The 18,887-nt window shown below is 48.3% G+C and overlaps 1 protein-coding gene across 1 annotated transcript; it reads left to right on the forward strand.

Annotated features, from left to right (window-relative positions):
• Window positions 1-5,717: 5,717 nt before the first annotated feature.
• On the forward strand, window positions 5,718-17,670 carry UNC119B (unc-119 lipid binding chaperone B). The gene is made up of 5 exons (XM_047088143.1): window positions 5,718-5,980; window positions 8,389-8,502; window positions 11,288-11,399; window positions 11,525-11,697; window positions 13,862-17,670. Exons 1-5 carry the CDS (start codon window positions 5,737-5,739, stop codon window positions 13,972-13,974), a joined length of 756 nt encoding a protein of 251 aa, XP_046944099.1. The 5' UTR covers window positions 5,718-5,736; the 3' UTR covers window positions 13,975-17,670.
• Window positions 17,671-18,887: the final 1,217 nt, after the last annotated feature.

Below are 18,887 nucleotides of genomic sequence, written 5' to 3' on the forward strand. Positions count from 1 at the left end.
CTTTCACTGGAATGCCAGGCCATGACTCGACTCTCCCTCCCAATGCACATCTTTCCCTCAGCTTCCATGACAGCCTGTGGACAGACCGAGCCCTGGGACGATTTTCTCTGCTTTCTCCTTTTCAGGTGTGTTGTCAGTGTCGAGTATACATTGGGAAGGATGTATATGCAGAAAGAGCAGGAAGGATTTTTTTCCCCTGTAATGAATCTACCTTGTTCACAGCTGAGGAGCATGAAACTCAAAAAACTTAATTTACCCCAGGCTAGTCAGTAAACAGCGAAGCCAGGTTTCAAATTCAGTCTATCTGCCTGCAAAGCCCCTGTTCTCTCTAAGCTATGAGGATAATTGTGGATATCCCTTAATGGAGCCCTTGAAATGGATGAGGCACAATGCCAAGCACTTTTACAGAAGTTATTTCTGTTTGATCTTCAACAAAACAGTTGGTATTAGCCTTACATAGGTGAAGTGACTTGCCCAAGGCCATAGAGCCAGCCTAGACGGAGCTAGGACTTTACACCAGGATTCTGGCTCATCATTACTCTCTATTACTCCGATTACCTTTCCTTTCCCCACCATGCTATGTGACTGGCTCCAGACTCCAGAACCTACCTGCTGTATTTCTCCAGCAAGAATGGAGGCTGCTGGTACCAGGAGAGTTTGGCCTACTTCCCTCAGTTATCCCTTAAAGGGCAGAATTCATTGCTCAGCTCCAAGAATGAGGCCAGTGTTGATGGCGTCTGTTCTCAGGGCCCAAATAAACCAGGAGGCCCACAGAGCCTCTTTCTTAGCTCGAGCCCACCCATAACTGGAGTTCTTTACTAATTCAGACCTAGCTGTTACTATTTCAAGTAGCTTTCCGCGAGCTGCCAAATGGGGGAAGAGACCTGAAGAACCCTTGCTCTAGGGAGTTGCAGGGAGGAAAACTGACAGAAGATCTTGGGCCAAGTGCTGGGGGTTGGGTGAAACCGCTCCTTGGGTCCAGATCTTAATCTCGCGAAGGAAATCAGGCTCCCGGTTGGCTGGAGCCGGTGTGTCGGACCTTTCTCCATGCTTAGTACCCCACCCCCCCTCCATCCCGCATAGAGGAAGAGAGAGGCGTTTTCTCCACATTTACTGGAAAGCTCGTTGCTATTAGCAGTGGTGAGGGGTCAAGGCAGAGAGGACGTGGAGCAGGGAGGTTCTGCAGTGGGATTGCCTCTGTTCTCTGACAGCCTGAGGTGGTAGGCACCTCACTGCAGGACTCTGGCCCTAGAGTCTTAGTTTTGTTTGTTGCCATCCACTTATATGTTAGTAAAAAATAACCCCACTTGCTCTTTTGGCTTGGCCTTGTGCTAAGACTTGCTGTCCTGGGTCTCCTTGCCGCTGCCACTGGAATCCATGTGTGGCTTCCTCAAGCCTGGTCCCCAGCTCATTTCCCCTCAGCTCTCTTCAGTCACCATGCTCTCCCATCCAGCTCCACCTCTTCTCCCCATCTGGTGTGCCTGCCCTCTGCTGAGGGGTCCTGGAGAAAGGCCGCTGAAATATATTGGCATCGTGACCACTCACGATTCACGCCCCCTGGTACCAGCATCGTGCTTTCGTTGCTGGTTTTGATCTCTTCCCTACATCCAGGGAAGATGTGTGACTAGCTTGACTTATAAAGGAGGAAACAAAGGCTCAGAGGGGATAGATGACCTGCCCGAAGTCACAGAGCTGGTAAGTGAAGAGTGAGGAGTGGGACTAACCACACACTCATGCTCTTAATGCCATGATGTGCTGTTCTTTAAAAAACAAAACAAAACAAAAAACAATTAAATGAAGGTAACTGATGATGCTGGGTGATGGTTAAATGGAGGTTTATTATATCATTCCTTTTCTGAAAAAGAAAGTAACTCTTTAAGATGTAGTGACACAGGAAATACATGAGCATTTTTTAAATTTAAAGTTATATGGATGCAAAATCTGAAAACTTCTCATTCTCATACCTACTCATCTAATCCCTAGAGGAGAATATAGGTGATGGTCTGGTGGATATCTTTCCTTTTATACGTATTTTATATGTACATATATTTATATGTATACACATATATACATATACACATATTGATACAGAATTTTTTTTTAATGTTTACTTTTGAGACAGAGACAGAGTATGAGCGGGGAGGGGCAGAGAGAGAGGGAGACACAGGATCCGAAGCAGGCTCCAGGCTCAAACTGTCTGTGCACAGAGCCCGATGTGGGGCTCGAACTCACAAGCGGTGAGATTCTGACTTGAATGGAAGTCAGACGGTTAACTGATTGAGCCACCCAGGTGCCCCTACACAGATTTATTCTGCACATGTGCACATGTTTCTTCAGAATCCATTAGGGAATTATTGGGCCAAACATTATATGCATTTAAAAATTTGGAAGTACTGCCCTCCACAAGGCTCCATGAGTTTTCACTCACCAAGCTTGTGCTGTATGACTTGGGAATATGCAAGAAATCCCTTTTGGAAACAGGTGGGATATAAATATAAATTCTTGCTTTGTAAAAACAGCCATCAGCCAGGGAGATGGTGACTTGGCTACTAGGGAAGTTACCAGTTCTCAGTCCCAGACCACAAGGCATGCCTGCAGTCCCAGCTTTGACCCGCCAATTCGATGCATGCCACCTTTAGGAGGGAGTAGGAAGGAGGACTGAAGTTCCCAGTCTTTGCAGAAAAAGCCCTCTGATGTCTTGCTTACCTTGGTTGCACCAGCACCAGGCCCCACCTGCCTGGCCTGGTTTGAGTCAGACTGCCTGGCTACCCTGGGACTGCCCTGGAAAATAGCCACTGTCACACCTCTCACAGCAAGGAAAACAACCAGGAGAGGGACTTGCAGAGCTCAGAGCTGGGGTGAAAGAGTCTGGCCTGTCCATGCTGGCCTTCCCGCATCTAGCCCAGGGAAACCTTGGAATAAAACTTGCTAATCCGATAGCTCTGTGTTGTCCTCTTTTCTCCAAACATGGTGTTAGTTTATGTACTTTTCAAAAAACACTTTTTAAAAAAGCCTTTTGATACGCCTTAGAAAGATTGGTGAAGAGAAGTAGCGACAGATTGGAGTTTATAGCCCTTATTCTTCCTACTCCTTCCATGTATGTATATGTATGTGTGTGTGTGTGTGTGTGTGTGTGTGTGTGTGTGTATGAACAAAGGTTCATAGGTAGTGACCCGAGAGAGTATAGGAGAGAGTATAGGCCCCAGCTCCAGCTCCCTATGTAGGAGTTTTTATTTAATTTTCTTTTGAACAGGAAAAAGTGATCACATGTGAAGTTGCTTTTAAATTTTAAGAGAACTTTGGTTTAACGTTTTCCTTCCGGACAAAGATCCTAAGATGTATATTTTTTAAATATATAAGCAACCCATGATCGTATGCTGGTGACAAAATAGTGCATAAGTAGCTCTCATGTCAAAAGTGACTATATTCTCTTTTTAGTTCGTTCCTCCTAATACTGTTTCCTCCCCCGAGGAAACTACGCTTAACACTTTAGTGTATCTCAAGATCTCTTCCTTTGCAGTTATAAATGCAGATCCATATATTCATGTCCTTTTTATTTTATTTATTTTTACTTTCTTTTTTTTAAGTTTATTATTTTGGGAGAGAGAGCATGAGCATGCAAGCGCCAGGGGGTGAAGGACAGAGAAGCCCAAGCAGGCTCTGTGATATCAGCACAGAGCCTGTGAAGGGGCTGGAACCCATGAACTTTGAGATCATGACCTGAGCCAAAATCAAGAGTCCATGCTTAACCAATTGAGCCAGACAGGTGTGCCCCCCCACCTTTTGTTTTTCATGTCCTTTTTATTTTAAACAAATGGGATTCTGTGCCTTGTCCCCCCTGTCTCCTCCTACCCCCAATATGTCTTTAAGCTCTCTCTATACTGGTACATATAGATGGATCTCATTCTTTTTTTTTTTTTTTAAGGTTTTTTTTTTTTTAACGTTTATTTTTGAGAGAGAGCACACATGCCCGAGCACACTTGAGCAAGTCTATGTGCTGACAACAGAGAGCCTGATGTGGGGGCTGGAACTCACAAACCGTGAGATCATGACCTGAGCTGAAATCAAGAGTCAGATGCTTAACAGATCAGCCACCCAGGGGCCTGGGATCTCATTCTTTTTAACAGCTGCATAACTTGAATGGATGCAACTGTAATTTATTGTAATTTTTCAACGTTGCAAATGGTCCTGTGGTAAACATCTTTGCACTAAACAACTCTGTGCATAAAAGGGGTAATACATTTGTTACCATCCCTAGAAAGAGAAAAGTGGGGAATCCAGGTAACTATTCTTGAGAACTCTGAGAACAAAGGTTCAGTGAGCAAGTGAGTGGGAAATGGCTGCATTCTGAGCCTCCCTCCTGGTGATTCACAATTAAGTAGCATATTAAAAGTTCTGGAAATTCTTCAGTAACCACTCACTGCTGAGTGGTTTTAAAAGAGTTGTTTGCAAAGGGAAGGACTTTAATTCTTTGTACACATCTATTAAAATTTTCCTGAACGGTTTGGTAAATGCCACCGTGGTAATCTCTCAAAAACAGGACAGTTTTTAGATAGGAACTTGGCCACATACTGTTCCACCAGGCTGGGCAGCTGGGGTGTAGTAAGGTTTGGATTTTGTCCAGGAACGAGGCTAGGTCTGTCAGCCCCTCCCAAGCCCCTTACATAAGGTGAGAAGGACACAGCAAAGCCTGGCATAAATTAAGTATTGAGGCTGACCATGGGGAGAAAGGTGGAGTTTCACTCTGGCCTAAGTCTGGGTAAGATGTGATACCACACTTAGCAGACACACTACATCAGTTGTAGGCCCAGGCCTCTGACACAGAAGCCTGTTGATCCAGAATCCCTAGAGAAAGGAGCCAACCTGGGGTGTGAGAGGATGGCCTCAACCCACCCTTCACCCACTCAACCCCCTGACCCACCTCTTCCAATTGGCGAAGTCATGGTTAACTTCCAGGGCTCAGTGCAGATGTTGCCTCTGTGAAGCCTCTTCCCGATTGGCCAGACCACTCCTGTGTGTTCCGGTAGCATCTTTGCTCTCTACCTCTTTTTAGAGCAGTCGGCCATCTGGCTCCTCTTTGAGTTCATTCATACTTACTGGGTTGGTCAAGAGGAAGGGCCACATAATGAATTATGTATTTCACAGTCTGTCCCAGCAAAGGGGAAGCTCCTTCATAGTGGAGCATTCCTTCACTCACTCACTCATTATTGAGCACCTACTGTGTCAGGCATTAGCTGGACTGCCAGAATACAATAGTGAATAAGGTGGACCCAATCCCAGTCCTCATTCATATTCTTACATTCCCTGTAGTCTAGCACAAGGTCGAGCCCAAAGCCTGGCACAGTAGGATTTAGAAACTGTAATCTGGAAAGGTGCTTTTGCAAGGCAAGCACTTTTAACTTCTGTGCTACAGATTAAAAAACTCTCTCAAGATGCCTTGTCTACAGTTTATATGACAGAAAGTCATTTGCCTGTATGAAATATTTTAAAGACATTTGAGGTGAGGTGACTTTGGGGACCTGATGGAGAGTCTGGGGGGTTGGCACCCCAGCCACCCTTGTGGCTTACCACCTGGCTGGGCCCAAGCAGGCGAGACGGCAGCCGGCCGCTGACCCGCAGGCCCCGCCCCCGGCCCCCGCCCCCGCCCCACCCCTCCCCAGGTGCCACCCCGGGCCCCGCCCCCGCTCTCCATAGTTACGGCGCTGCGGAGGCGGCGGCCATCTTGGCGGCGGAGCGATGAGCGGGTCGAACCCGAAGGCTGCGGCCGCGGGGTCAGCGGCTGGGCCGGGGGCGCTGGTGGCCGGCAAAGAGGAGAAGAAGAAGGCAGGCGGCGGTGTCCTGAACCGACTCAAGGCGCGGCGGCAGGCGCCCCCCCACGCGACAGAGGACGGCATCGGGGCGGCGGTCACGGAGCAGGAGCTGCTGGCTCTGGACACCATCCGGCCCGAGCACGTCCTGCGCCTCAGCCGGGTCACCGAGAGTGAGTGCCCGCTCGGCCGCGCCCTGCCCTCGCGCTGGGCCCCGGGCCCCTTGTCGCCTTCAGCGGAGCCGACCGCTCGCCGCCTGACCGGCCCGGGGGTCCACCCTGTGGCCCCCTCGGTCGGCCAGGCCGCGCCGCCGGCCACTCCGCCGGGCGAGCTCTGCGCCTCCCACCCTCAACTAGCCTAGGTTGGAAAGGGGTTCTCTTTGAGCTTGACTGCGTTCCCCTGCGTCCAGCCACACCAGGCTTCTCCTGGGCCGGCCGCAGCTGGGCCTCCAGGCCGGCCGTTCTCCTCAGCTGGATCTGTGTGGGTAGGGAGCCCCCCTTAAGCTTAACTGGATCCTCTTGACCCTGGTAAGTGGGACTGCTGCCCCCTCATCCTGGAAGACCCACAGGTATCAGTGAAGTTCCTGCCGAGCCAGGCTCCCTCAGCCTGCCCATTTCCAGCTTCTGCCTGCCCAGACCCCTACTTTCTTCCTCCGCTTTTCTGCACCCCGCTCCTGACAGCCCCCCTCTCCAGCCTGGCTTGACCGCCCTACCTCTTTTGGTCCCAAGCCTTGTCCCTTTGTGTGCAGGGGCATTCTTCCTTCCTCAAACAGTGGCATTTCATGCAGATTTTAAACAGTCACATTAAAAAGTGTGTTGATAAAGTTTCAGTTTATGTACACGATCCAAAATGTGACTCCTGCTCTTGACACGTGTTCTAGTGAATTGAGAATGTGTCCTGCAACCATTCTACTACACCTTTTCATGGATGTAGGTACGGGTGGGAAGAAACATATTGCCCACCCCCCGTCCTGGTTCTCCTTCCTTTCTCTGTTCTCTTCCAAGCCGAGCCCTGACTGACCTGATGCCCTTTGTCTTGCTATTTCTTCCCCGGAGTTTGCAGTCACCTTGTTAGACCCTGCTGCCCTCCACACTTCTAACCCTGCAGCACCCACACTCCTGCCACGGACCTAAGGCTGCCACGGTGTCCTCTGCTGAACGGCTTTAGCTGTCAGCCTGGGGCCGCTCGGGTGTACTCAGGGAGCTGGTGGCAGCTCCAGTGATGTGGGGATGGGAGTTCAGGCGGTGGGCCTTGGTCCAGCCAGTATGAAAAGGAATTCCCATCTCTTAAGAGGTTTAACCTGATTCTGGATATTTCCATGTCCCCATTTGCCATCACTGTTTGGGTAGGGCCTGTCCGTTGCATGCCTGAGTATATCTTTAGTAGGTCTTGCTCTTCAGTGCTGACCCAGTTTTCATTCGGGGCCCTGAATGTATAGAAGTGCTCATCACCTGAGCCTTCTAACCTCCTACTTTCTCCTCATACCAAGGGGGAATCAGGCCGTTGTAATGCCTAGCCCTAAGCAGTGTTCTTGGTGGGCAGAGGTCCTGTGTAGGGGCTTGGGATTGGTGCTGTGGCTCAAATTCATGTCAGCAGCCTACTGGAGAAAGCCACAGGTCAGAGCTTGGTGACCTCTGGATTTTGTTAGCCTGTTCCGTTCAGTTGTGTATGGAGTACCCTCTAAAGGTGCAGAACCTTCTTCAGTCTTTTTCAGATTTAGGAAGTAATCAGGAGCTCTTCAGTTTGCCATCATGCGGTCAGGAGTCATCGTAGAAAGAAATCAGCAAAGTTTTCTCTGATCAGTACTGTATTGACCAGCTGCTCAGGTTGTCAGAGGTTCCACGTTACTTTGGCCCAGTACCCTTACCAGCCAGTCTGTCCTGTCACCTGTGTAGATGTGGCCCACTGCCTGATTTGGTACAGCTCACAAGCTGAGAATGGTTTTTACAGTTTTAAATAGTTCGGCGGGGGAGGGGGAGAAATCTTGCCCCACATGGTTCCATGCAATTCGTATTTCAGTATCTGTAAATACTTTTATTGGACTACAGCTATGCTCATTCATTTGTGTGTTGTCTGTGGCTGCTTTTGCGCTACAGTGACAAGAGTTGAGTGGTTGTGATAGAGACAGTGTGGCCCCAGAGTCTAAATTATTTATGATCTGGCCCTTTGCAGAAAAAGTTTGCTGCTCTCTGCTTTGTGATACTAATGGCTGGCAAACAAGTACTATATTAGCCATTAGATTAGCATGAATGTTTTTAAATGGATTTCTAAAAAAAATTCTGTCCTGTTGTGATATTCAAGGGGTTTCCAAAGGAATCCCCTTATACTATCCCTGTTTCTTAAAGTGTTACGATAATCTTTCATGCAAACCAAATCCATGCTCTTTTTTTCTTTCTTTGATCCCCTTATTCTCTTCCTGCAACATTTGCTTTTAACGTAAGGGGAAGTTTTTAAGTGTATTTTGAGTTGTGTAAGAAAAAAACCTGAGTTTGCTTCAAAACTTGAGGAAGAAATGAATGGTAGTTTTGGATGATTATTTAACAGCATTGGTATGTCTCTCTCTCTCTGTCTCTCATTTCAGATTATTTATGTAAACCTGAAGATAACATCTACAGTATTGATTTCACCCGCTTCAAAATTCGAGATTTGGAGACAGGGACGGTGCTTTTTGAGATTGCCAAACCTTGTGTTTCAGGTAGGCCTCAGTACTGTAGCAGTCACTTCAAAAGGTCCTTGAGGCTCGAATTTGTGTGTACCATTGCATCCTGTGGCGTGGACTCCAGCGTGTCCACTTCCTTGCCTCCTCCTGAAGCTTGGGCTGCCAGGTGCCCTGGTTTGCAGCTGCGCTAAGAGGCTGATGTTTGCTGAGTATCTGCTCTGTGCTGGGCGCTGTGTCCCACATGTTTCTGTTTACATCAGGTCATGTGATCCTCACGTCTCTGTGAGGAGCTATTACTCCCATTTTCCAGATAAGGAAACTGAGTCTCAGAATTTCCAAGTGACTTTCCCACGGTCCTGTGCTCATTCCTCTTACCATGTTGCCTCTGTTTAGGAAAGGAAGCCTTGGAATTAAAAGTACAATGAAGAAAGCTCACCTGAGCCGTGTGTCCTGGGGACACTGGAAGGGTCATGCTGGGGGTCCCATTCCAGGCTCACCTGTCTTCTCGCTCGCTTTCCTTTCAACAGTGCCTTCTATTTTCTTGTAATGTTAATCTCCACCATTTTCTGGAGGAACAGAAAGCCCAGACCTATGAACTCATCTACTTGGGATTCCTTAAATTAGCCTTGAATAGATGCTTCCTGTGTTGTAGTGCACGCAGCTCCAGGGTGGTTCCTCTCTGGCTAGCCAGGCCACATCAAAGTCTTTGGAGCTCATCACTGGAGATGGAGCACCCCCTGGAGTTAGTTACTGGAACACCAGCACAGATGACTGCAGTATCCACTGAGGTCTGAATCAAGAATTCTTTTTGCAAAACTCTTCTCATATGATTTGCTACTCAGAAAGAGCCTGTAAATTTGGTAAGGCAGGTGTTAGTAGCCCAGACAGGTCGAAGGGCTTTCCTGAGAAGGTCTCGGCTCAGGTTCATTGCACAGGCAAGGCTAGAGCCCTGGTCTTCTCACCCCACCTGGCATCCTTCATGCTCTCATAATCTAAATTTTTTTTTTTTTTTCAACGTTTATTTATTTTTGGGACAGAGAGAGACAGAGCATGAACGGGGGAGGGGCAGAGAGAGAGGGAGACACAGAATCAGAAACAGGCTCCAGGCTCTGAGCCATCAGCCCAGAGCCCGATGCGGGGCTCGAACTCCCGGACCGCGAGATCGTGACCTGGCTGAAGTCGGACGCTTAACCGACTGCGCCACCCAGGCGCCCCATGCTCTCATAATCTAGTGCTGACCAAGGCACCTGAAGGCTCCAGCTTGTGGATACTTAGCTGGTATTGGGAGGATCAGGGCCAGGCAGCCTCCTGGGTCTGTGGTATTCACGTCCCTACGCGAAATGTCCCAGTACTTTGGATGTTTTGAGGACTCCATGGCCATTTCAGATGTGTGGACTTGGACTAGGCTGGGCCCAGAGTAGTCATTTCAGTACAAAACTGAACTGTCTCAAACAGGGAGGCTACAGAACTTGTAAAGACACCTTGATTTTTGGGGCACCTGGGTGGCTCAGTCGGTTGAGTGTCCAACTTCGGCTCAGGTCATGATCTCACGGTCCGTGAGTTCGAGCCCCGCGTCGGGATCTGTGCTGACAGCTCAGAGCCTGGAGCCTGTTTCACATTCTGTGTCTCCCTCTCTCTCTCTGATCCTCCCCTGTTCATGCTCTGTCTCTCTCTGTCTCAAAAATAAATAAATGTTAAGAAAAAAAAATTATAAAAAAAAAAGACACCTTGATTTTCAACTTCTCCAGTCTTTACCTGTAAGGATCTTGATTCACTTAGAATATGCTCACACTGAATCAGTACCCTCCTACTACACTTGTTCTGATGAGTTTGAATCCCTGAGATTTGGTCTGATTCTCTCTGAATCACATTGTTGGAGTGCGGGCTCTAGAGTCTCTGGCTCTGAACGCCTGCTCCGTCTGGTTCCCCATTTGCTCTTGGGCTTGTGATAGGCAGAGGGATGTTTGGGGTTAAAAAAGACAGAAGTTGCACCCACATTCAGCCAATACCTGGAGAAAAATTTTTTGTGGGATACTGGATGGCTACTAGTGGGAACTATCTCCTTGTTCACATTAAAATGGTTCTCTGATTCATTTTACAAAACTTCCATTTCCTGGGCTCAGGAATGGACTAGACTCACCCTCAGTCAGGTCCAGCATGTTGGCTCATTGCTTACCTACCTCACTGTTTCCCAGGTTGTCAGTGTCTGATTTGGCATGGCCTGGGATAGGCATTACAAGGCTGTAGGCCCATGTCTTCCATTTAAATGACAAGATTATGTCTTGGAGCTTGTCTTTGCTGCCTGTCAGAAAGTTTTGTGTTCTCTGAACTCGCCTTTTGCCTATTTTCAACCTTCGTAGGCACGTTCTTTTGGTTAGCAGCTAGCACTGCAACCTGATAACTATGTATAATATAGACCATGCCAGGGACCTAGTACCCAGCCTGTGTTTCAAGCTTCACTCTTAGGATACGGCCCAAGCCACTCAACTACATAAAAGGTAAATAGCTTAATGTTTATAAGAACAAGCTTCAAGTCAGATGGACCTGGGTTCAAATCCCTGTTCCCTCCGTGTACTGTTTGGGGAAATTTGAACTTGCTGCTTAACCACTCTGGGCTTCTGCATCCTTATCTATAAGATGGAGATAATGATGACTCTCCACAGGGTTGGGAGGATTCTGTGAAATGATCAGCGCAGGGCCTGCTATGTAGCAAGTGCCCAGTAAATATCAGCCATCCTGCCGTTGGTGTTAGTGCTGTTAATTGATTGTGTTGTTTGGTGGCGCTGAGACAGTACGCTCAGGATTCCTTGTGCTCTTTCAGACCAAGAGGAGGAGGAGGAGGAGGAAGGTGGAGATGTGGATATCAGCGCGGGACGTTTTGTCCGCTATCAGTTCACACCGGCATTTCTCCGCCTCCGCACAGTCGGGGCTACGTGAGTACCAGTATTTCTGGAGGGAGAACACTCGTTTGTCCACAAAGAATGTTCTCGGTTGGGTTCTGGGTTGGCTTTAAAGAAGGGAGGAGGCAAAGTAGGGCTCACAGAGATTTATTTTGCAGAGTGGAGTTCACAGTGGGAGACAAACCTGTGTCAAACTTCCGGATGATCGAGCGGCACTATTTCCGGGAACGCTTGCTGAAAAACTTTGACTTTGATTTCGGCTTCTGCATCCCCAGCAGTAGAAACACTTGTGAACATATCTATGAGTTTCCCCAGCTTTCTGAGGATGTCAGTATGTATCCCCTGACTTCTTCCCCGTCCTAAATTCTTAGGACTAGAAGGAACAAACTTTGGAGTCTATCTGGTCCAACACCCTCATCTGGCAGAGGAGGGAGGTAGTGACATGATGCCTCTCCGGGCATTTGACCTCAGGCTTCTCATTTCCTAGTGCTCCTGTCTAGGGTTTCAAATTCTGCCTGTATGGGAGCATCAGAGGTTTTAATAATGCAGGCCATCTGCTTTGGGTGCCTGCTGCAGGGAAAGGGGGTGACTGAGGAAGAGGAAGAGAGGGCCATGATGATTTCTGGGACTAGGGTTAGCTGGAGCGCCTCTCCGAGCCTCCGTTAGGCTTGCTTTTCCACTGTGTGCTAGTCATTGGCTTCTGCTCGGCGCTCCTTCTTTGCCCTCCCCTTTCTCCTTAGAGGGAGAAGCTAAGCTGGGGACTCAATAGAATCAGAGGTCTGGGGGCCTCGTCTTTCCCATTCCCTGCAAGTAGAGGTTGCGTAGATAAACTGTCAGAATAGAGCCACAGGAAATAGGGAGCTCTTATAGGGTTTGGGACAGAAGGAATGGCCAGATGGAAGTCACGTCTTAGGAAGAGTAATCCTGTAGTCCTGTGGAAGAAAAGCTGGGGAAGCACCAGAGGGAGGAGCCGAGGCAGGGGAAGAGGTGGACAGGGGAAGAGCAGCCTTTATCAGTTCCCATGACTCTGGTGGAGCTCTCTCAGGCTGGCATTATCTGTTAGTAACCAGGGAAAATGGCTCCAGAACATTGAGAATATGAGCGGGAGCCTGTGAATAGTGTGGGGGTTTGGCTGAGTTGTAGGGAAGGATCTGCATATACTGACTGGTTTTCTCAGAATCCCATGTCCTTAAAATTGTTGTATTCTGAAAGCCAGAATGTTCTTCACTCACATGGCAGTGCTGCTTTTAGGTAAAATGAGGATTGCTGCCTGGGGTGGGCTGTTTATGACAGCATCTGGTCCTGGTTTTAAACCCGCTCCCCAAGCTGTGCCAGGATATGTAGATACTTGCAAGGAAAGATTATGCATAGTAGTACAAGTTTTTACCCAAGGTGGTAGAACTTTTCTTCTTGAAAACACATAAGCTAAAAGAGTGTGGAGGTCAATATTCTGGATATGAACCAAGTAACTTTGGCCTCGGTGGGTCCAAAGGACTTTCAACAGTCAGTTTCATCTTTTGAGACCTGTGGTAAACGAGAGTGTTTCCTCCAGAGGAACCAAAATAGCTTGTGATCGTTAACTCAGAACTGATCAGAGGCAGTGACTGTTAATTATCTTGACTTTCCAGAATGGTTAAAGAGGCCTGGGCAGCTGCCTGGACAAATGAGATTTAAATCTGGATCCCAAGACAAGCAGACCTTTTGCTGAATCTTTTGCGAGTTAATACCCTGAGCCATCCCCGGAAAAGGCTCCTTGCCCTTTGTCACCCCTCACTCATGTATACCTAGGATTCCTTTGGTTGTCAGAAGTGCCCATGGGAAGTGGGCGCAGTGAGGCACAGCTTTTGGAATTTGGACCAGAATGTCTAGAGGTGGGGAACAGACTAGAAGTACTGAATAAACAATGTGCAGTAGTCCATGTTCGGCAAAGGGTAATCCTGTTTTCCTGGGGTTCCGAGTACGAGTCCAGGCTCGAGATGCTCAAGGAGTGCCATGTCAGAGAGAGGATTGCATCCTTGTGTTGAAGTGGGTATCATGTTTAAGTTGGGGGCCTCTTTGGTTCTCTCCAGCTCTCTAAGCCTGGCCCCCTCTGTTCTGACCTTGTTATTCAAACAGTATACGCACATGTTCTGGAGGGCTGGTCTATGAATTTTAGAGGGGGCACTAATTTTAATTTTTAAAGAGGTTTTTTTTTTAATTTTTTTTTTTTTTTTTTTTAGAGAGAGAGTGGGGAAGGGGGAGAGAGTGCGGAAGGGGCAAAGATGGGGGGAACAGAGGATTCAAAATGGGCTTTGTGCTGACGGCAGAGAACCTGATGCAGGGCTTGAACAGGGCTCGAACTCACAAACTGTGAGGTCATGACCTGAGCTGAAGTCTGATGCTTATCAGCTGAGCCACCCAGGTGCCCCTAGAGGGGATACTAAGTTTTCCCCCACCAATTCTGTGGGGCAGACTCACACGTAAGTCTTTGCTTTTTCCCTTTCTCTGACCTGCAGTTCGTCTGATGATTGAAAATCCCTATGAGACCCGTTCTGACAGCTTCTACTTTGTTGACAACAAGCTGATAATGCACAACAAGGCCGATTATGCCTATAATGGAGGCCAGTGACCGCTGTGGGAGTGGACGGGGAGGTGCTTTGCTGTGGCCCGAGGTCCTGGCACATGGAGGTGGTTGAACCCGCTGTTCGTCAACACACATCTGGAACCTGGTCCCAGGAGGCCAAGGCTGGGGTGGTGGTTTCCTGTGCTCCAAGAGAGGTGCCAAGCAGTGCTGTGTTTTCTTCCCCAGTACTTTTTCTTCCCTTTTCCCCTACCCCTTAGGTTGCAGACGTATTATAGTAATGTGAAGGATTAGGGTAAGGCTACTGGAATCCAGAGAAAAAAGAAAATTTATTTTCACGTAGTCATAGCTGCCTGCTGGTTGTGCTGATGAGCCCGGGCCGCTACGGGCACAGCTGTGTCAGGGTAAGGAGGCTCTGGCCAGCCGGCTCGCCAGTCAGCGGCTTTTCCATAGGTTCCTGGGTGCTGTGAGAAGCTGAACGGTGGGTCTCTTCCAGGCAGCTCGCCCTCTCACTTGCAGTATTGCCGGTGGCACGGTCTGACCTCAGTTTGAGCGTAGTTCGAAAGCAACTGGAAAAAAAGGGGGTGTGTGTGGGTGCCAGGAGTGGAGGCACCAGCGGCCGGCAGGGCTGCCAAACTGAAAAGTCCATGTTGTGGAGAGGCCTGCTTCTCTGTCTGACTTCCAGGATCCTCCGCCAGCCCTCCTGGGGATACGACAAGGTTTTAGCCTGGCAGTGCCTTCTGTTCCCGCTTTGGAGGAAAGACGAGCTTGCTCTGCGTGTCCTGCCTCCTGACTTTTGAGTATCTCCTGAAATAGAATGTGGCAGTGTTTGCTCTCGGAGCAGTAGGATCTCTTGAGGCCACATCAGGCCTCGTATTTTGTGTTTTTTGTTTCATTTTTTTATTTCTAGGCTTCTTTCGGAGAGGTTTTATAAGATGTCAGTGGTGTTCCCAGCATATGTGATGTGTGGTTAGACTTCTGATAGTATTAATCAGGTTCCTGGGGCTAATCTGGCTCGTGTTGGGACTGGATATAGTTACAGACCAACAGCTACTTAAAGGAAGGATTTGATTTTTCAACACAGGAGAGCCTGCAGGATTGGCTTTGATGGGGATTTGCGTCTGAAACTCTGTAGATTTCTTATTTAGGATTTTCCTGTCTGCCTTTCTACTGAAGTAGTTTCTGGAACCATCCTGGCAGGTCAGACCTCTAATGCATATTCTGATCCTTCATACTGCTAGTTGGAGTTCTTTTGGTTGTTTGGAAAGGATGAACTAGCCTGAGGTGGCTCTCAAAGGGTGCTCTCAAAAAACCTTCCTTGCACATCCTTGTGGGTTATGTTTGTCCTCAGGCCCTTACTGGATAGACTCTTGCCACCTCAGCTCCGTATGGTTGTCTGACTGTGGGTGGCTTTAGCTGACCCTCTGATAAGATTGTTGCTGTGGCCAGGATTTTGCATCGATAGAAAGGCAGCAGTAGGAAGGGCCCAAGTATGTGGTGATAGTCATTGTGAAGCATCATAGTAACTGACGGAGAGCAGTCTCCCAAGATGCTTGGGACAAAAGCCATGCGGGGCCCAGGATGGAAGGGCCAGCGCTTTGCCACAGAAAGCCCCTGTGCATTCACTGACCAGTGTCTCTCCCTGTTTGGATTCTAGAGCGTGAGTGGCCTTGAACCTTGGCCTAGTAGTGCTCTGTGCCAGGCCAGAATCTGGGCTGTGCCAGGTGCTGGCAGCTTTCTCACTGAGAAAACCCTTACTTGTGTGTGTTGGCACTGGGTCCAACCGCTGAGGAGGGAAGAGACCAGGCACCCTGCAGACGGCTTACTCATCGCCAGGCCGGGTGAATCTTAGAACCGGAGTCCACTACAAATCTAGGTGCCTTATGTGTGGCTCTGTCCCACATGCTGCTGGGGAAAGCTGCATTGGCCTCCTTCCCTCTTCCTCTGTGGACAGACATCAGCACTGCTTCCTTACCTTCGGTTTCTCCTCTAGCATATTTGTGTGTGCATATTGAGCTTGAGAATCGCCCCTTCTCTATGTGACAGCGGCCTAATCAGGAGATTTTCTACTATTTGATATTCACTTAGTATCTAGGATGTGGTTTTTGGAGCTTCCAGAGCTCTGCTCAGTTGAGTATGTCTTGGAAACGTGTCCCAGGATAGATCATGTCTTGTGGACTCGTGGGCTGTCTCTTATATGCAGTGTTAGCCTTTGCCTGGAGGGCAGAGGAGGCAGGCATTCTGGCCTGAATAGTGCTGTATTCTCCTTCCCACTGGCTTGCCTTAGTCTCACTGGGGACGGTTTTGAGGCCATGTGCTCAGTCTGTGCCCACCAGGACAGGGATATGCCATCTTCTGCTCCAGAAGGTCTGTCTGGTATTCTGTACCTGGGAGTCTGGATTCGTATGTCTCATTACTCAGGAAATCAGAGTTAACCACCCTGGGGTGTTAACCAGGGTGAGTTTCAAATTCAAGTTTTTTTCCTGAACTGGGGAGAGAATTGGAAGTCATATTTTCTCTGAAAGTAGCTGAAGCAATCAGGAGTTGAATCAGGAGGCCATGTTATTAAGTTATCTGGACTGTTGATAGCACTTGTCTTGGGGGTAATCATACCATTGGGGGGGGGAAAACGACTTGCACGGGGAGACCCTGCCTTCTGTTCAGAGCTGGTATCTGAGCGGCAGCTCCCGGAGGAATACATTCCAGCAGACCGCCGGGCCCGTCTGTTGCCACGGGGCCTGACGCCTGCACCTCTTCCTCTCCTGTCTTGCTCCTGTTCCTCTGCCTTGGAATCTCCAGGAAGAGTATCTCTCTTTTCCTGTGGAGCCTTTGGGCTAAGATGCCCTTCTTGCTTCTCCAAAGAAGATCCCTGTTGATTTCATTCTGTCCTAAAGAGTACGCGGAAGAAATAACAACTTAAAGTAGCTGTGGGCTAACATAGGCTTCCCCGTCCTGGTATGTTGGCTCGGAGATCTCTTGCAGAGAAAGCAGTTTTCAGGGGCGTGCAGACTCCCTGAAGACACCTACGGCCTTTGGGCCATCTGATTCTCAGAGAGGGCCAGTGATTCAGGGAAGCTGGGGCTAACTGTAGACCAGCGATTCTTGAAATGGCAGTGACGGGGAATCTTCAAGGGGAATGCCTTCAAGGGACATTCATTTCTGGAATGGATTTCATAGGCTATGTGGACTGGATGAATTAGGTGAGTCTTGCCTTAGTGTCCTGCCACCCCTGTAGACTCCCAGGGCACTCTTTTTTCTCTGTCAAGTCACTTTCTTTTGGTGGCTATTGTCACCACGATGTCAGTGAGGTTTGGGGACTGGAGACAGCCTGCCCCCAGAATCCCAGCATAGATTTCCTTGCCAGGGCATGGGGCAAGGGGTTCCTGTGCAGAGGTGCTGCCGTTCCCAGTGTGAGAGCCTGGTCGTCAAATCATCACTTACATTCCATGTTACAGAACATCTTCGCCACAAGAGGGGTCTGGTGGAGGCAGATTTACCCTTGTTTTACAAAGGATCATGTAAAGTCATTGAGGTTGTGAAAGTCTATTTTTTTTCCCCTGTAAATCTATTTTTCACAGAATATAAGAAACATCAATGACCTGATCTGTCCTTCCTCCTCTTTCCCCTTCACCCAAGATCCTCATTCCAGTTTGTATTGTCTTTGTGTCCAAAGTAAACTAGGTGACTTATTTGTATAAAATGTTATTTTGTCACAAGAGACAGTAATAAAAGATTTTCACAGTACACGCATCCTCTCTTGTGTCCTGAGTGGGCCCTTTGCATTGCTGGGGGGAGCAGGTGTGGGGTGGGAATGGGCTCTGAGTTTCTTTATGTGACCTTTCTGTAAATAATGAGTAGAGGTGGCTTCTAGGGTGAACAGGGAACAGTGTTTGGCTTTAGATTTTATATTTTTGCTTTGTTTCACTGGGGGACTTTGGGAATTAAACATTTGTGTATTTTATTTTATTTTATTTTTTTTATTCATTTTTTTTTATTTTTGGGACAGAGAGAGACAGAGCATGAATGGGGGAGGGGCAGAGAGAGAGGGAGACACAGAATCGGAAACAGGCTCCAGGCTCCGAGCCGTCAGCCCAGACATTTGTGTATTTTAAAGTTAGGCTTATTAAGGTGTACTTTAACTGCAGTAAAATTGACCTGGTTTAAGGGTACAGTTGGATGAGTACGCAATCTTATTACCCCATCACAATCTGATATAGGGATTTTGCGTCACCCCAGAAAGTTCCCTCAGGTTCCTGGTGTTGGCAAAGGGCAGTTCCCTCCCTTCACCCAAACCTCCTGGAACCATTGTCTGGTTTCTGTCTCTACTGGGAAATTTGCCTACTTTTAATACAAAACAACATTCTTGTTTAAGGTGAAAATACAATTTTATTTATTTTTTTAAATTAAAAAAAATTTTTCAATGTTTACGTATTCTTAGAGCACGAACAGGGGAGGGGCAGAGAGAGGGAGACACAGTCTGAAGCAGGCTCCAGACTCTGAGCTGCCAGCACAGAGCCTGACATGGGGATCGAACTCAGGAGCTGTGACATCATGACCTGAGCTGAAGTCAGGTGCTCAACCAGCTGAGCCACCCAGGAACCCTGAGGTGACAGTACAATTGTAAAGTATGTCTGGTTTGGATGGCCTGTGGCACCCAAAGCAATTATCGGCTTCTGTTCACTCACTCATTTCCCCCTCTCCTGCTTTTTCCTGTCTGCTTTCACCCAGGGCTGGCGCTCAGGTGGGCCAATAGAAAGGTGAGGAAGGCCTCAGAGCATTTGCCAACCACAGTCATTCATCTGGCTTTAAAGTATTGTGGATTTAGAGGCTTTCTTTTAAATGAAAGGTAACATATTAAGGACTTTGCCACATCTTTTCATTGATCTCCGGGGATGCAGGGCAAGGCCTTGGTGGAAGGCACATTTTGACCTGCGGGTCAGTGCTGCGGACAGGTGCCTGGC

The sequence above is a fragment of the Lynx rufus genome, unplaced genomic scaffold, assembly GCF_022079265.1.
Source record: "Lynx rufus isolate CCGP_SWC_20201006 ecotype Redwood Valley unplaced genomic scaffold, mLynRuf1.p SCAF_24, whole genome shotgun sequence".
Taxonomy (NCBI): Eukaryota; Metazoa; Chordata; class Mammalia; order Carnivora; family Felidae; genus Lynx; species Lynx rufus.

Excerpts from the sequence above, each read along its gene's own strand:
- UNC119B (XM_047088143.1), top strand. The coding sequence starts at position 5,737 with ATGAGCGGGTCGAACCCGAAGGCTGCGGCCGCGGGGTCAGCGGCTGGG. Across the intron at positions 5,981-8,388 it reads CCTCAGCCGGGTCACCGAGA|ATTATTTATGTAAACCTGAA; the intron begins GTGAGTGCCCGC and ends CTCTCATTTCAG. Across the intron at positions 11,698-13,861 it reads CCAGCTTTCTGAGGATGTCA|TTCGTCTGATGATTGAAAAT; the intron begins GTATGTATCCCC and ends TCTGACCTGCAG.